Source organism: Polypterus senegalus, chromosome 6 (assembly GCF_016835505.1).
Source record: "Polypterus senegalus isolate Bchr_013 chromosome 6, ASM1683550v1, whole genome shotgun sequence".
NCBI lineage: Eukaryota > Metazoa > Chordata > Cladistia > Polypteriformes > Polypteridae > Polypterus > Polypterus senegalus.
The window spans coordinates 106,951,406-106,969,281 of record NC_053159.1 but is presented as its reverse complement, the minus strand read 5'-3'; the positions used below and the strand labels follow the sequence as shown (position 1 = coordinate 106,969,281).

General features: G+C 42.2%; 1 protein-coding gene across 2 annotated transcripts in view; it reads right to left on the bottom strand.

Annotated features, from left to right (window-relative positions):
* Positions 1-4,512: 4,512 nt before the first annotated feature.
* The window catches only part of mrm1 (mitochondrial rRNA methyltransferase 1 homolog (S. cerevisiae)), a 39,206-nt gene continuing 25,842 nt past the window's right edge, over positions 4,513-17,876 (bottom strand). For both annotated transcript variants that reach the window (XM_039756711.1, XM_039756713.1), the window contains 2 exons: positions 8,973-9,069; positions 4,513-4,713 (listed from right to left, as the gene is read on the bottom strand). In XM_039756711.1, the coding sequence (XP_039612645.1) occupies positions 4,689-4,713; positions 8,973-9,069 (122 nt within the window). In that variant the 3' untranslated portion in view covers positions 4,513-4,688. The remainder of the gene's footprint in view (positions 4,714-8,972; positions 9,070-17,876) is intronic.

The following is a 17,876-nucleotide window of genomic DNA, read 5'->3' as shown; positions in this document are numbered from 1 at the left end:
GGCACAATGCTTCACTGCACTAATGTGCCAATCAGCAATGCATGTGAGTGGCACTCTTTCACAGCACACTTCCTTTAATTGCAAGTGTGTATGAGGTGGTATTTTTTATACAAATTTTGAATGTCAGTGGCATTCAGAACTGTACAAGTTATGTGAGTGGTACTCATTCACAAGGCACACTGTTTAGGTGCTTGAGTCAAAACTCAGATGGCACACTTTGACTGCTGGCTTTACTTAGATGCCAGTGTACATCACATGTGAGTGGCAATCATGTGCCATATGGTAGACCTCATTTGGGTTCCAATATAGTGCCCATGGCACTCTTGCACCACAGACCAGGTGCCAACATGCTGCCAATGTCAGTGGTGGTCTTTCACAGTAGACTCTGTTTAAATGCCAGTGCACAGTAGTGCAAGCCTTCATGAGAGTCACCTCTTATGTGCCCATGTACACTGTCTCAGGTGGCAGTCTTTCATCAGAGGCTCATCTGGAGTGCCAGCGTAAAGGGCAGGTGAGTGGCACTCTCCCTCTCAGTGACCTTCACTTTGCCCTCACCTAGTGTCGCCTCACCATGAGCGCTCATTTGAAATCGCATTTCAGTCACCTTTCCGATTTTGAGCTTCAAGCGCCTTGTTGAGGTCGCGCTTCACTGGCGTCACGTCTGTTCAAAACCCCGCCAGGTTAGCGCAAAGCGTTCTGTCGAGGAGCCGGTGGCCTGGCAGCCGTTGCCATGGTAACTTGCAAGGTGAAGGAACGGCACACAAGGCTGCAAGGCGGACACCCTCAGTCAAGAGGCACCGTGAATAAAGCTGGAAGACGAGAGACGCCACCTCCTAGTCGGGCGGCACTTGGCCCACCCTGCCTGAAGCACAAGTTTTAATCCCTTCCCCCTCCTTCTCCTCCTCCTCATTGTCGTCATCATCATCATCCCTGGTCCTTTCATATCCATGTCCTCAACTGGAGATACCTTGATTCTTCCTCACTTAGGGTGGCCTGAAAGAAATTAGATTCTTCATTGCAGTGTGTGCTAGATGCACAAAAATAGATTTAAACCTTCCTTCTCAGCCTTGTCCTCCCTCCATGCTGGTCCTCTTCACGACTGTAACTATACTCACATCAACCCCCTCTTCCTCTCCTTTTTCACTGAACGCCTCTCTCCAAAGTGAACTTTTGTTCTCTGCTCTTCCTCACTGGACAGCCTCAGGGTGCACATTCAAGCCTTTCTGCTTGCTTGCTGAAAGCTCCTAAAGTACAAAGGCAGGCCCTCTTTTTCATCCTTCCATGTCATCAAGGATAGTCTTTCTCATCATCTTGTCATCTAATCAACAGGAGATTCACTCCCTCCTCTCTCTTCCTCACTAAAGGCCCCACAGTCTCCTGCACATGATTAAATTCACACCATTGTCTTCCTCACTAACTATCACATCCCGGGCTCTCTTCCTCTTCTTTAGAGAAAGCTCTTAAAGTACAAAGTCAGGTCCCTCCTCTTCCTCCATCCATCCTCAGTAAATTGTCCTACATTGCAAGGTCAGACATTCCCCTTCTTTTCTGTACAAGAATTTGTAATACTCTTCATCACTGAAAGGAGTAAACTGACACCCTGGTCTTCCTCACTTTCTACCCCACTCTTCCTCTTCCTTCATGAATGCGTCTAAAGTACAAACACATGGCCGCCTCCTCTTCATTCATGATTGTAACCAAAGATTCTTACTTTTCTTCATCATCATGTGCTCTGCAGAGGGGTACATTAAAATCTTTCTCCTCTTCACTACGCATTCATTGCCAAATGTAGATTCAGACCCTCTTCTGCTTCCCTGAATGTGCAAAAGAACCAGTTTAGACCCTCCTCTTCCTCCCTTCATCTTGCCAAAACATAGTCAGTCTTCTTCATCGTCATGTCCTCATATTGCTATCCTGCTTTTGTTCAATACATACCCCCAAATTATCTGTGAGGTCCTCCTCTTCCTCACTCCCCCAGTTCATATTCAGCTTGTAAGGATTTTAACTCTTCTGCATCATTATAACACCTCCACAGGAGGAGGTCCTTCTCTACCTCACTGATTTAAACCTTCTCATTCTGATTTAATGCCTTCCCCACCAACACCCTGCAAATAGAGGTCCTCCTCTTCACATGAAGCCAGGGATTGTCAATGATCTTCAACACTATGGCCATCCCAAGTGCACATTAAGATCCTCATCATTTTCCTTCTCCTCCACTAGAAAGCACCCTTGATATAACCCCACTGTCCTCTTCCTCAGATTTACAGGTACAGATCTCATCTTCTTCATCAGACGGGTCCTTTGAGAGATTTGCACTTCCTCCTCCCAGTGAGGTCAGCTTAGACCATTCTCATTGTCATTGCCCTGGTCATTTGTGTCACGGTGAGGCTACATAATTTGGCAACTTTGAATGAGATAGGAACTGAAACTCAGAAAAACAGCCTTGCACATGGACCCCGTATGAATTCAGCCACCAAGTGCCTTGTAATTACTAGGTGGGGGTCCTGCTGAGCGCCACCCAGCTGAGCTGGCCATCCGCAGGCGCGTGGCCCATCTGTTTGCGTGCACAAGTTATTTCATTTCTGCATTAGCGAGCCCATCATTCATTTGACAAAGAGCGCTGGCGTAATGAGCAGACTGGGAGCCCGCTGGAGTGGAGAGCAGGGCAAGGGCAAGGGCGAGGGCGAGGGCGAGGGCACCAGGCCAGAGCCAACAAAATCTTTGGAGTAATTCAATTAAATGACGAAAAGGCGAACACAAAACGTACGGCTCAGACTCATTGAGAGAGTCCTTGAGCTTAGCCAGCTGTGCGGACCTTCTTGGATGACGTACGCCGACCTGGGTCCTACACCCTCCCCCCCCAGCTGCCTTTTTTTATCATTCATGTAAATATAACTTAGCAGCCAAGTGCTTCTCTTTAGCTGGCAAATTAAAACTACTGACTGTCTTAATAAGATCATGCTGGGCCCACATGTGGCCCTGCTCACTACTGTTTGGCCGTTTATCATGTGCTGCCAGAAGGAGGTGCCATCATTACACTGGCATGGTCCTCAATCTTTAGAATGAGACACAGTAACTTGACCGAATTAAAGGAAACAGGAACTTTTAGTAGACCCCACGTCCCAACCAATCTGGAGGGAAGCACCCAGATAGTCTTCCAGGGTCAGCAAGTCTTCACTATTCAGAGGAAACCCCACAAATGCATCAAATACTAATGGTGTCATCTGTGAAAACAGAAGCGAGCAACAAACATGAAAGAGAAAGAGATGGTCAAAATCTCAGAATAAATTAAGAGTGCAAAACCGATGCCACATTAGTCGTGGGGTGTGTCAGACAGCACTTGCTGATCTTGTCACTGGACCATGTCAATTTAAGGCCATGTCCCATTATACAACGTTTTCAGTCTTAAACTTAGGGATTCAGAGGCAATGGGTTAGGTTTAGGATTAGGCACTCTACTGTTAAGCTCAGTGTCATAACGTGACATACTGTACCAAGTGACTCAATCCAAGTAGTCTGTGACTCACTCCGACAATAATTTTGCCCGCAGCTGACAACCAATGAATGCTCATCTGTAAGTACAATGGATAGAAAGCAGTGACGAGGAATAAGGAACTCAAATATTTTGGACTTCACAAACAAGAGAGGAGCTCGTCTGTCAAATTTCATGTTTTATGTACCGTGACAGAATGGAAAAAAGGAAGGGATGAGAAAGTAGGCTGTCACAAAAAACTGCGACATGCAGTTGATAAATGTGCCGTGGGCTGCAATTTTCAGTTGTGTAAATTGATGTGGTCCAACGATGACAGTCAGCAAGCAAGCCTGAGATATTAGAAGTCACGTGATGAGACATTGGCTTAACACGACTGCAAATTGCTGGGCATGTCCCATTTGGCAACTGTGTGATGAAACTGCAGCACAGTCATCCTCACCCTTTTTGTGTTGCCTGACAAAGCCACAGTTGCATGAAGGGTTAACAGGTATGCAATCTGCCATTTCTTTCTTTTGTAAAACACGAGACATCAGACAGGTGTTCTTCTCTTCTGTTTGTGATGTCCAAAGCCCCTGCGTTCCTTATTCCTCATTGCTGCATTCTATGCATTGTACTTTCATATGAACATTCATTGGTTGCCAGATTTCATGCACACAGAGCCCACCCTTACGACTAAAGACAAAATCTAACCTTTTTAAATTTTGTTGCAGTGAGTTGTGGACTGAGTCACTGGGCATGCCACATTATGCCACTGGCCTTCACAGGGTGAGCCACCAACTGGCTCCAACACTCTAAGATTACATAAATGAAGATGACAACTAAAATCCCTAGAAATGTCATGCAATGTGACATTGCCTTTAATGCAGGCTGGAATAACCAACGGCTGACACTCCATCCATCTCATTATTACTTCAAGCCAAACATTTTTATATAACACCTTTCACTCAAAGTAAGAGGATAAAATAGGAAATTGCTTAAATCTTTATAAATGACATTAAATGACCAGTTCACATGAGCTGAGGGGCTGGATGACCTCTCTGACTGAACACATAGTTTAACTTTGATGGCTATGTGGCCTAGTCTCTGTAGTGCTGGACTACACACCACAAGGCTGCTGGTTCATCCCCTTCTACTGTGTAGTCACAAGCCAGTAAACTTTTGATTCTTACGAGAAGGTCCAGCTTGGTGTTCTTCTTTTAGATGAGATGTTGGTGATGGTACCTATTGAGGAAGAGGGAAATCAGAATCTACTACTGCAGATAAATTTGACATCACTGTTCCTTTATGCCTAACTATCATAGACATATTTAAGAAACATAAGAAATTTGACAAAGAAGAGGAGATCACTCAGTCCATCAAGCTCATTTGTTTAGCTAATAGCTAAGCTGACCCAATAGCTCATCCCGATTCTTCTTAAAAGATGTCAAGGTCCCTGTTTCAACTACATAGCCTGGTAGTTTCTTCTAGATTGCCACACCACTTTAAGTAAAGAGGTCCTACCTGGCTTCAATCATAAATGCATTTCCCCTTAATTTCTACTGAGATCCTAGAGTATGTGATCCACCCTAAATCTGAAATAATTCTACTGAATCTACTTAACCAATGTCTTGGTGGGTTTATCAGACCTGGATTAGGTCCCTCACAGTCTCCTCTGAACAGTTTTAATTCAGAGTCTGTCAGAGGAGGACACGTCCTCCAGTTCTGGGAGGCACTTGATTAGCAACTTCAAAATGCAAATACAACACATCATCTACAATAGCGCTGGAAGATCACATTCTGGAGCATTAGGTGGACGTGTCAAAATGCTTTCAGAGACCACCAGTAATAGATAAGCGGGTTCAGGTAATGTGTGGATAGATGGCTGTAGTAGATTGTGAGTAAACTACATTCGGGAGATTGTTCAGGTAAGGAGAATTTAATTTTTGAGGTAAGATCGTTGTACTACCAAATATACCATAAGAGAGTGGCAATGTGTCTCATGTTGATTAGCTCATGGAATTTGGTAAGAACTCCATACATATGTCAATAATGACCTTATAAAAATTGTAGACTAACGCTGGACTTCTTATCAACCAATCAGGACTCCTCAATGGCCTGTGGTTTTCTCTCTGCAGCTGTTGTACATGGGAGGACACAGACATGGAAAAAGAGGCATCTAAAATAAGCCACAAGGCAGGCCAGGGCCTTCACTGGTCTGTCTTGATGTAGTCTCACCTTTAGGTAGCCAGTCCCCAAATTCTACTTGCAGGCTTTGGCCTATGCAGGCCCAAAACTTGAAGCTGGCTTTGTAACGAAAGTCCCAAAACATATGAAAAATGTCTTACAAGGGGAAAGAAAACCGTCAAACTCTGGCTTGTAGAGACAAGCCAAACAGGAATCTTTATGAAAGCGAAGATATAATAAACCTGAGGGGAACAAATGAAATTGTAAAAAAAAATGCCGACAACAAAATCAGTGGTCCACTGCTGGGCTCCTCTCTCTAAAAATAATAATTCAAACTGAACAAAAATAACAATAAAACAGAAAAGGCCATAAATCCTGGCTGTAACATAACCTCACAAATCACTCTAAGTGTGGCGTTCAGGTCACATCTTACACTTTGTGTGGTGTTTGTTATATAAAATAAAGCCAAATTACAAACTGGTGGAAGAGAAGCCATGTCCAGTGCCTGCGCCATATGACTTCACCTGAGCACCATAACTGGAAAGCTAAACACCACCAAAAAGTCAAAGGAACATTTAAGACATTTAATAGAATTGCTGAGAAATACCAGACGTGAGGCATCTGCCTCATTTAAACCCAGTTCAGGGGTAGGGGAGGCAGTGCCTACACGAGTGATACAAGGTGAAGGGCAGGAACCAAAGCTAGATGGACCCCAGTGTATAAACAACAATGCTTTAGAGAAGAGTACGTAATTCTAATTATAATCCTGGGGTCGGTCCTCTGCACCTATCGATGCTGTGATCAGTTTGCTTATTGCCGTTCATATGTAGAATCTCTTCTGCTAACACAAAGGGGCCCTGGAACATTTAAAGAGCCTAAAATGTCCCTTACTCCTTGTACTTTCTGATACTTGAGATAAGCACCAGCCCCAACCAACCAAAAAACTGAAAAAAGTGGGCTCAGTAAGTGAATGGATAGAAAAACTGGTGTTCTATCTGGGAGGAAGTGAAATTGAATGGTGGAAAGTTTGTGCTGACTGCTTCATTTTGCACGAGTGGAGACTCTGATTTCATGAAGGATAGCATGCTGGTGTGCATTTAACAGAATCCTTGAGTTTTTACCCTACTAACACTATGCTCAAAGTCATAATAGTTAACTACTGTAACTGCCTAACCTGGCATTGTCGGTGTTAGAACAGTAGGATGGTTGCATTGCGAAATCATTCAGTGATATCTCACTCCAATTCAAGGTCTTAGACTGCAGCTATTTTAGTCTGAACTCTCAACGTGCCACCTAACTGCATCACTGTGAGAGAGCACAGAGATGAGCTCCATCTTGACACATTAGCTCTGCCTGCTAGGAGCCATGACTGGTACCCAAATGGCTGTGGGTAAACACCACCAGTACCAACTGAGATTAGTAAATCATCACACTGAAGGTTAGTGCCAACTCTGCTGCTGCGGTGCCCCACTAACTATGAATCTGATGGGGCACACACTTTTTGACATGTCATAGCTAGGCAGTTTTTAATTACCTGCTGCCACATACAGGGCTGGTCAAAGCGCATTTGGATGTCTAGGCAGGTTACTGTGCCCATCAGTGTACATATTGGGTACACTGTACATTCAGTGTTTGACTTCAATGAATCTGGCCCACTCCCCAGGGTATCCGGAGCATGTGCTGGACCTTTCCAAATTTTTTTGGTGAGGGTGCCCCATGCCACACCAGGCAAGATGCTGCCCTGGGTGCCTGCCCATGTCATCCATACTAAATTTTGCCATTGGCAACATGTACTTGGACAAAGTTGTTGAGGTTTTATATTAAAAAAGAAACATATTTTTGAAAAAGTATAGTGTGATGCCCATCTGTGTGGCACTTGCGTGTTCTTCCTGTTCCTGCACAGGTTTTTATTTTTGGTGTAAATCCCAAACAAGTCGTCTAGGCTCATGGCCTGGGTGGGGGTAAGGAGGGGCTTCTGTGATAAACTGGCACCTCATGCACAGTTGGCACTCCTGGGCAAGGTATAGTAACTGTAATCCCAACCTAGATTAAACCAGTCTGAAAATGGATGGATGGGTAAAGTTTGAAGAAAGCTTAGTTCAATGGCTTATGGGCACAAACTATGCGATAAGGCATCAAAAGGCTCACAGATCTGCTTGATTTGATCAGGGTTACTGGACATTTACGGTGTGGTTCAGCTCTACCAAATTTCATTGTTCTGTCTTCTTCCGTTGGCATCTTTTCATGTTAAAAGTGATTAAGTCGGTGTTTGTGTTGCAATTACTTAGTATGTTTTCTTTAATTTTTCACTTAAGATGGCACTTCAGTGTTCAATCTGCCTCAAGAATGATTTAAGATATGAAGAGGTAGGGGAAGTGACGGCGAAGGGAGCAGGGATGAGAACAGCGCCTATGCACATACGCCACACGGCCATCCTGCTGCCCACTACCAAGAGTTGGTTCTACAATAAAATAAAATAAAAATAAAATGAGTAATAATTCCAAAACTCTTCACTTTTAAAATAAAGCTGTACTGCAGAGTTTCAGCGTAGTATATGTGTACCAAATTTCAGGCTACAGGTTATTTGATTTTTGACCTAGACCTTCCTGGGTTGACCTTTGACCTTGGAGGTCAATCATCACCCCGAAAGCATATGCTAGACGTCACACAGTATATGTGTACCAAATTTCAGGTCAATAGGTGAAACAGTTTGCGAGCTACAGGTGATTTAAAATCCTGGACAGACAAACGGACAGCCACGTATTATATAAGAAGACGTGCAGGACGTTTTCTCTGATGTCCTTGTATTTTGGTGGCTTGTAAGGGACCCTCGGAGGTTCAGTGTTTGATTGTTGTTCTTGAATGAATTACCTGTAAATCCTGATTTTTTTTATAATTCTTGAATTTGTGCTCTTTTGATCTTGATATGTCTACTTCAGACTGACTTTTAGGCAACTATTTTTTTTAAACTTTTGAATATTTATGCACTCTCTTTTGAGTTTTTAAATACATTCTTCTTTTATTAAAGATTCTTTGCTTGGGGTAATCTTACAGCCAGAGTTTCTACAGTTTCTCTCCCTAGTAAGATTTTTTCTATATACTTTCCATGGACAGTTTTTGAACTTTGTGCCCTGACCTTCTTTTTGCAAGGCAAAGATGCTTAGGGTCAAGCTTGCCTGTGGTGGGACCTATATCGGGGCAGGCCATAGAGGATTCTGGTGTTTGTTTGTGGTTCTTTTTGAACTTCTTATCCATTTATGGTGCCAGAATCACAACAGTAGGCATGGAAAAATAAAAATATTTAACATTGCACTAACCTGAAAATCAAGTAGCCATAGGATGAGCCTGTAAGGATCTGCTTCACTGACAGCCCCTGCACTGCAGATGCAAGTACCTGCCTATGTAAACTAACCTCTAATGGACAAAGAAAAAGAAAGAAACCAAATTAGGCTCAAATGCAAAGTACGTCTCATACTGTTGAACAGGATTGTGTCTAACTTTTATAAACAATCCAAAAAAGATGACCCCATCCTTGTGCACATGACATAATTACATAGCAGTCACACTGGATCATTTCACTAGTGTATGATTGGCATCCACATAGTGGAAACTATAAAAAAAGAGAAAAAAATAATAATAATGACACACAGGAAATCTGCACTCACCCCTGCAATGCAGAAGACAGAAGCTGGTCTGTCTAACCTGTCTTGATAATGGACGGCTACTTTTGCTATGACTGAATGATCAAGTGTGATGATGGTAGGACTGTGAAGGTTATAATGGGAGAAAATAAGAGAACTTGGAAGTCAAAGGCACAGAGGGTTTTAGACTGGATCTTCAGGTGACCTATTGTCATTCACAACAGATGAGACCAGTTTTGCTATTTCAGGTAATGACCACTTTGTGTTTGCCATCACTCTCTCATTTTAGTGGCAGGGTGTCATTGACAGTAATTAAAATGGGCGACCATTCCATTCCTTTCAGTGCAAACAAGAACCGAGTGTTGCTTTGAGGCATGGCTGATTACCCCCAGCTATTGCAACGTTTAGGAAAAATCTGGTGAAGGTGACAAACCTAGAAGGCTCTACGGGTGTCTGGGGAGGCAAGCCATGAAGGAAACATGAGCTTTAACCATTTCAAAGCCAGTGCTTTGGCTCCAACTTGCAGAATGGACAAGTTCTCTTCCCATTTCCTCTTGTTAAAACTCAGACTTTGTACAAGCTGGTCAGGTCTCATTACACCTGCAGTTTAGATGGACGCCGTTGGGAGATTCACCTTTGGATTGGTATACCATGGGAATCCGTGGACCGACTGACTAACACAGTTATATCAGAGCCATTAGCCTGTCGAGTCAGATGTGCCAAAGACTCTCCAACTCAGACAGGGTCTCTCTGTGAAGAAAACCTCAAACCCCTCATTCAAGTGTAAAAGACAGCAAAGAGATGACTGTCCTGACCAAAATGTTCTGCTAAGTGAGACAGAGCATCTGGACACGTCTTACCAGCTTAACTAGGAAACCTTCGCTCAGACTTGGTGTTGTATTACAGGCTATTTGGTCAATGACCACCCGCTAAGTCCACACAAAATACCAAAAAGAACTTCAGAGGCACATTCAGATGAAAGGGCTTCACGGCACTGAGGGCCACATTTTTATAACGCTGCAAAAACACAGCAGTCAGAAAACTGATGATTTTTTACAAATATGCAAGACCTCAGCAGCCTGTCGAATGCTGGTCACAGCCTACTAAGCTGCAATTTTACCTTCCTATTTTGTAGAAATTATTGTTATTATGCTCATTATTTTTGCAGTACATTATGCTGATGATGTTACCGCATCGTCAATCTGTGTTGGAAACCTGTCACGGCTGAAGCCATTTTGTATTGTTTTTTCATTATTGGGCCATGGGCCTTGCTGGTCAAGTGATGATTTGTGACATCACATATTCAGGTTTGATGGGGCTAAGAATCTCAAGTTAGGATTTGGATACAAGGCTAACTAATCACAGGAACCAACTGGGTTTTGTGATTTTTCATTTATCTTTTCTGGACCTCCAATTTCATGCTTGACCATTGACCATGAATTTAGCCTGTTTTCTTTTTTCTTGTTTCTCTTGCCTCTGGACACACGCCACCCGTGACTGTCTTTGAACAATGTAGCCTCCTTTGAGATATAGTGACTGTGATGTAGATTAATATTTAATATTTTGATAGTTTGCAAGAATTAATTATTGACTTAAAGAAAGAAACTACTTTCTTGAAACAAGTCATTGTCAGTTCCTCAAAGTTTTAGGAATGCTATCACTAGTAAGAACCTGTTTGTTAAGTGCAGCTAAGGAGGTGTAATTTGTGGTAGGGGATTTGGAGACCTTGGGGGTTGATATCCACTGGTAACTGGTTTGGCAAGGCTTCTTTGTTATAACTGCGCAGGGCATTGTAAGAACCATCCCTTCCTTTAGACCATAAACTGTTAAGCTAGTGTTAGATGACAAGATATTCTAGTTGGATGGAATGGGGCAGAGTCTTGGTAAAACAAGACGTGCTATGAACGAGGACGTCAACTTCTGGGTAATGAATGTTTAGGATTGGTCATTAAATCAGGAGGGCCATTCTGTTGGTGTCATGAAGTTGGCATAAATGTCTTAAGTACTGTAGCACAAACCCTCAAAAGAGGATGGAACTATCAACCTTTGGCTCCTAACACAGGGGAAACAAAGAATCTATACAAGTAAATAGATTTATTGATCGAAAAATGCTCTTTAACAAAGAAGCTCCAAAGAGCACGAAAGGAAAAATGAAGTAATCCAAGGCAAACAAGTCCCAAAAACACAAATTCAGAAGAGAGGTTAAAAACCGAGAAAGGGTTGAAATTCCAGTAAAGCACAATGACAATAATCAGTAGCACTCACCACACAACCAAGCGCATTCAATGAGCCATAAAGGACTGCTTGTTTTTCCAGCCTTTATTTATAGGGCTGATGGCAGTTCCTTGACAGTGATAGGCAGTATTGTGCAAGTTCACACCTCACCAGAACTAGCTCAAAGTTCAGTTCACCCAGATTAAATGAATGAATTCACGTTCATAGTTCACCATTTCAATTTTGAAGTAGTTCATTTTGTATTTTTTAAGGAGTGAGAATAAATGACCCATAAATTTACTTTTTTCAATTTTGCATGCTTTATATTAGGTTATTACAGTGTTCTTGAATAAAATACAATAATTATGAAGACTTTTTTTTATTTAAATACACTTTATTGAGTTAAACCCAGCAACAAACATCTATAACCATATATGCTAATAGAAATTAAATAGATGCAAGTATACATATAAACTACCTTTCTGTTTCCAACTGTGTGACACAAATGGTGACTGTGGAACCAGCGTGTAGATGAACTAACCCAGCGGTTCTCAAACTTTCGTATTTCGTGCCCCCTTTTCTACCTGGAATAATTCTGCGCCCCCGCATAATATAAGATAGATGAGAATAACCCATGATACAACTAACAAAGGTATGATACTCATGCGGCTTTGCGGTATCCTAGCATTTTTACTTCCATAAGATATGCATGTGTTCGGCTAAGTTCGATGAAATATTTGCAATTTATTTTTTTACAGTGCTTTAATAACTGTTAAAATGCCTTGTGCGGGTTTTATTAGTAATTCCAATACCAAAAACAAACAATAAATAATTTATTCTTATTTAATTTTTTTTTATGTAAAGAAACGATTAAATATGTTTTAATTTTTAAAAATCTTGTAAACGAGGACATCGATGAAGTCAATCTGCGCGAGACGAACGTATTTACATCCGACAAATATTATACCCATATAAATATTAATAACCCAATACACAGTAAATTATTTAACTCAATTTGGCAATATTGGCTACGCTGCCAATGTGGAGCAGTCGTGCCGCATTATCACCTGATCTACTGTTACCTGAATGTTCGCGACAGATACCAATATGTCTCGAACTTTCTGGATTGAGAATACGCAACTATAAAAGCAGCAGCAGCGGCGCTCATCATAGAAACAAACTTCAAATAGAAAAGGAGCTCAGAGTGTCTATCTCGAATATCAAACCAAACCTGGACAGGCTGTGTAATTTAAAGCAGGCACATATTTAGTCATTAGATCTTTGCCTTGAAATGTTTAATTTTAGTTATAATGCATTTGTTGTGATTATATGCTTGCAAATTCAAATTTGAAATAGAAATGTAAAAAATTTATTTTGATGCTTTGTTCATTTATTCGACACCCACCTTGTAGAGCTTCAGCGCCCTACCCCCAACCAGGGGGGCACCCCCCACAGTTTGAGAACCGCTGAACTAACCCTGCCAATCAAAATTCACGTCACATATCACATGTCCAATGAGGAAAAATATAAAGTTGCCTCACGAAGTACAACGTTTCCCTATAAGCAAAAGCGGAGCTTCACCGCATACTCGTGTCAACAGTCATACAGCTTAAGCACAAGCAGGCAGACACAGGCAATGCCTATTTAATTATGTTATTTTTTCCCGAATACAAATAAATGGCAAAAAAATCATACAGAATAAACATTTGTAAAAATCCACTATACCGTATTCGGATTCAGCTCCACCACTACATTAAGGCAAAAAATTTAATCAAGGCCTAAACCAGATCCAGAATGTCACATAAAACTGAACTATCTCACGTTCATGTCCGTCACTTGCAAATATGTTACGTTAAGTTCACTGTTCTTAGAAATATGAGCGCGCTCTTTTGAACTAGTTCATGCACTACACTGGTGATAGGCAGGCAGCCCCGCTTCTTGTGGAACCACCCACAACACGCATGGAACATAGAAGCTGAAGGACCAACAATTATAACCTTAACCAATCAAAAACGAACAAAAAAAAACTAAAAAAGGCATCAGAACTCTAACCAGAAGATGACCTCAGGCTGAAACAGAACAACTGGCCCATAATGTGTGGTATGAAGTGGTATAAGTTTGATCTCTCTGCATCTGTTGTCTTTCCATTTTTCAATCTTGAGAAGACCGACTCGCTCTTGGTGGTCATATTGACCCTATGAAGAGGATGACCTGAAGAGAATCGTGTCACCTGCGACTGCCATCTAGCACTATTAGGTGGTACGATTTGGGATCCTTCACATTTGTACGTTGTTTAGGTATATTACCTACAATAGATAATATTTCTCCTGCCTGTTCTTTTACTCCATCTATTTTGCCTGATGTTAAAGAAAGATGGAAATGCTTAATTACAACAGCAGTCCACTGTGCCACTGTGACAAGAGTATAGGATCGGAAACATCTTGCTAGGTCTACATAATAAAGAGTATAAAGGACCCTAACACAACAAAACAATGACACACTCGTTTATGTTGATTTGGAAATCAAAGCGCTGGCGCACTTACAGAGCTGGCAGGCTAAGTGATTTGCTCACGGCCACGCGCTGGGCACCCTTTTAGTTTACAGTCCAGTACACGAGCCAGCAAGACACACTGCCCATATAGTAAACTGATTGTATAAAGTTTCTAAAATCAATAGACTTCCAGTTTAAGAGTAGAAGTCGCTGATTTCATCATTTAGCACAACAGCCATCTTTCCTGAGTCAGGTATCCCTGCAGCCCAAAACTTCCACCCTGGAGATCCAAGTACCTGGAGTTGAGTTAATGGACAGTCATCATTATTTGAGTCAGACCACCCTTCCACAACCCTAATCTTAACCATACTGTAACCGGGGGAGATCTGGAGGTCTGCAGCTAGACTATATTGGAGCCCACTGGAGTCATCTCCACCTAAATTCCCCTTGTCTGCAGAGATTTATCATTATCACCATACCTGAGAAGTATCATCATCAGTCACCCCTAAGTTAAGTAAAGCATCTGGCTGGTCATCACAAGGCTTAGACAGGCCAAGCTATTTTGAACATATCTGTACAAGTGTCATCAAATGTCTTTCAAGCAATGAGCTCCCAGCATGAGCACATGAGAATGTGACAGTTGTTACTCCATCACCACTAGCCTTAAAATGGGCAGGTGTCGTGTAGCTCCTCTCAGTTCTTAGAGCCGACCTTTAACCCTGACAATGATCTTTCATAAAGTCCTCTCACAAGTTATCTCACACAAACACACACACACACACAGCTGGGTAAGGACACTGTGCTGCGGGCTTGCGATCCCAGCAGAGGCCCCACCCCATGTTAATTAATAACAATCGAACACGTTAACAACAATCAACACTAATTAAATACGCGCTTGTTGACAAGTGTGCCAGCTTATCAACATCAAACGACGCAGAGATCAAGGCGCTGGATTTCTGTAATTAGTTAACAAAGTGCCCCGGGCCTCTCATCTGCATCACAAGCTGTGTGCTTTCCACTGTGTGGCCATGCCTTATCCTCTGGTTAAAGGGCAGGTCTGGGACTCTTGGCTGCCCCCTACAGGCCATGAAGCCCACTGCAACTGAGCCGAGCAGATGCCTAAAAGGTGCATTAAAAGTGCAGGGAGTAATATATATATATATACTGTATATTTATATACATTTATATATATATATAAAGGGTCCATTTAAAAAAAAATAAATGGATGCATACAAGTTCATTGATCAGCCATTGCACTTTGAACTAGGATGAGTGGCTGGCCAAAAGGTGTCTCTTAACTTGTTTGTAAGACCTGTGGGGAGCTACAGTATATAAACATTTCTGAGGTTACCTCACTGCCTTCCTACTGGAGGAATCCCAACACAATCAGAGCACAGACCCTAAATCTATGGGTAGTGTGGAACAGGGGGCTAAAGATTTGTACTTTAGCTCACAATGATACTTGTTCAATCCCAGCGCTTGAGTTAATGTGCTAATCTGAGCAGATCATGCAGCCTACTGGTGTTCCGACTGTAAGACCAATTGTGATGAGTAGAGGCCATTCAGCCTAACATGCCTGTCCATCCTCTTCATCTAGACTGTCTGGAGTAACATCAAGTTGAGATTGGAAGCCCCCTAAAGTTCTGCTCTCCAACACAATACTTGCTAATTGGTTTTAATGTGTCTATGGTTATTTGCGTGAAGAAAAACTTTCTAACATGTACGAAATCTGCCCTTTGCAAGCTTCCAAATGTTTTCCCGTGCTCTGGTTGAACTCATTTTAAAGTAACAGTCTCAGTCCACTGTATGAATTCCCGTCATAATTTGAAACACTTCAATCACGTCCTGTCTTAATCTCCATCAATTTAAACAGAAAAGGTTCAAATTTTCCTCATAGCTCTGTAAACTGTTGTATTTTTCCCTTGGAATTCTAAAGTACACAAGGACAACGGTCATCATAGAAGGCGCTATATAAACTAAACAGTCAAGAGGAGCTCACAGACTAGTGGGGAGCTACACAAAGAGCAAACTGGTCTGCCATCCTACCAATGTGGGTAGAGCAAAACTGCAAAGGAGGTTAGGCAGTGTGGCCTGCATGCCATAAGGATGCCAGTTCAACACCAAACTCTGCCTCGCATCTGCCTGTAAAATCGGGTCATTTATCACAATACATGCCTGGGGGTGGTGCTCACTACATAAGACTGAGGAGCTACATAATGAGGATCTGGGGCAGGGGCAGAGGCAGAGCAGTGAAGAGTAAATGTGAGCGCCAGGCAGCTCAGATCAAACCCTACTTATCTGCAGGAGACGCCCTTTCTCATGGCTGTTCCCTGACAGGCAGAAAGATCTGTTAGTGACCCTAAAAAGACAGGGGAGAAAAAAATGACAGCACTGCAGGCGGCAGCTCGACTCCCGTCCTAATCAATACGCCTGGTCAATAGCTAGCTACTGACATTGATGCCACTGCTGGCTGGGCGCCCGGCACAATACTATTGAAGCAGGCTGTCTGCCACTTGTTGATTAACCCACTGCTGGAGGCGAGTTGACCAAAACGGTTAAGCAGCTGGGGCGATGCCCTCTAAAGGGCGCCAGTTAAAGCTCCTGTTCCCGGAATCAGACATTTTCTCCACTCTACTCTTCAAGGAATTTTGTTACTATTTAACTTGCAGCTATAAAATTCCTAAGCTAATCAGAAGATGGTGATATCCTGGAGAAGAGAGGAAAAGCCTGGCAGAAACTTTTGGAGACGGCCATCTGAATACGCAAATGTTTAGGATATATAGGTCTTTTCAAACACTTAATGGGGTGTTGGATTGCAGCCTTAGATGTGGGATCTGAGGGGCTGCAATGCTACACATGGTGACACTGAGCAATCTTTTTCAAATTCATTGCCAAAAAAAATGGCCACTGCTCTCCGGAGGGGGTTCCATGGTGCACAATGGGAAGAACTCTTGAAGCGTGTATATTCTTCAGCGAGTTTGCACATCGCCCTATGTGTCTGTGTGGGTCTCCTCACACAACCCAAATGCATGGAGAGTTAATTGATGATGCTAAACTGGCCACATGTGTGGCTGTTTATGTTGTTACCCCATCAAGGGTTGGCTCTCGTGTTGTGACGCTCCCCATAACCCAACAATTGGATTAACCCCCACTTACTCAAGATCTTATGCACCTTCAAGTCATACGTGACCACTGATCAAAGTCAAAATGGTAACAAGGCAAAAATATCAAAACACGAAGCACAGATCACAATCGAAGTATCACGAGAACCAAACTACATTGAATGATTTTAAACATAGTAAACTCAACAACAGTTTTCAAACGTGAACACGATAACCTTGGACCTCAGAACTTGCCACTGCCATCTTAAGCACTGCCAGCATGGTGAGATTATGTGTTGCGTTTCTCGCAGCCATGTGGTACCAATACATTACCAACTACAATATAACTATAGCAATTTGATAATACACCAAAATAATAATATATACAAAAAAGAAATAAAACTACAAAATATTTGCAGAAATGTAATTGGCAATAATGAAAATCCTAAATCCTTACCCACTAATCACATACTGAATGCTCTAGAACAGGGGTCCCCAACTTTGGTCCTGGAGGACCCCAGTGGCTGCAGGTTTTCATTCTAACCCTTTTTCTTAATTAGTGACCTGTTTTTGCTCATAATTAACTTCTTTTGAATTCCCTTTAATCAACTTGCTCTCGAAGAATTAGACCCCTTTATTGTTTCTTTTTCCTTAATTAGTTGCCAAACAATAATGAGATACAAAATGAGCCACAACCTGACCAACAAAGTGTGTCCATCATACAATATCTGAAAATAAAAAAAGGTGAAAGTCTCAGGAATGCTTATCTGCTTA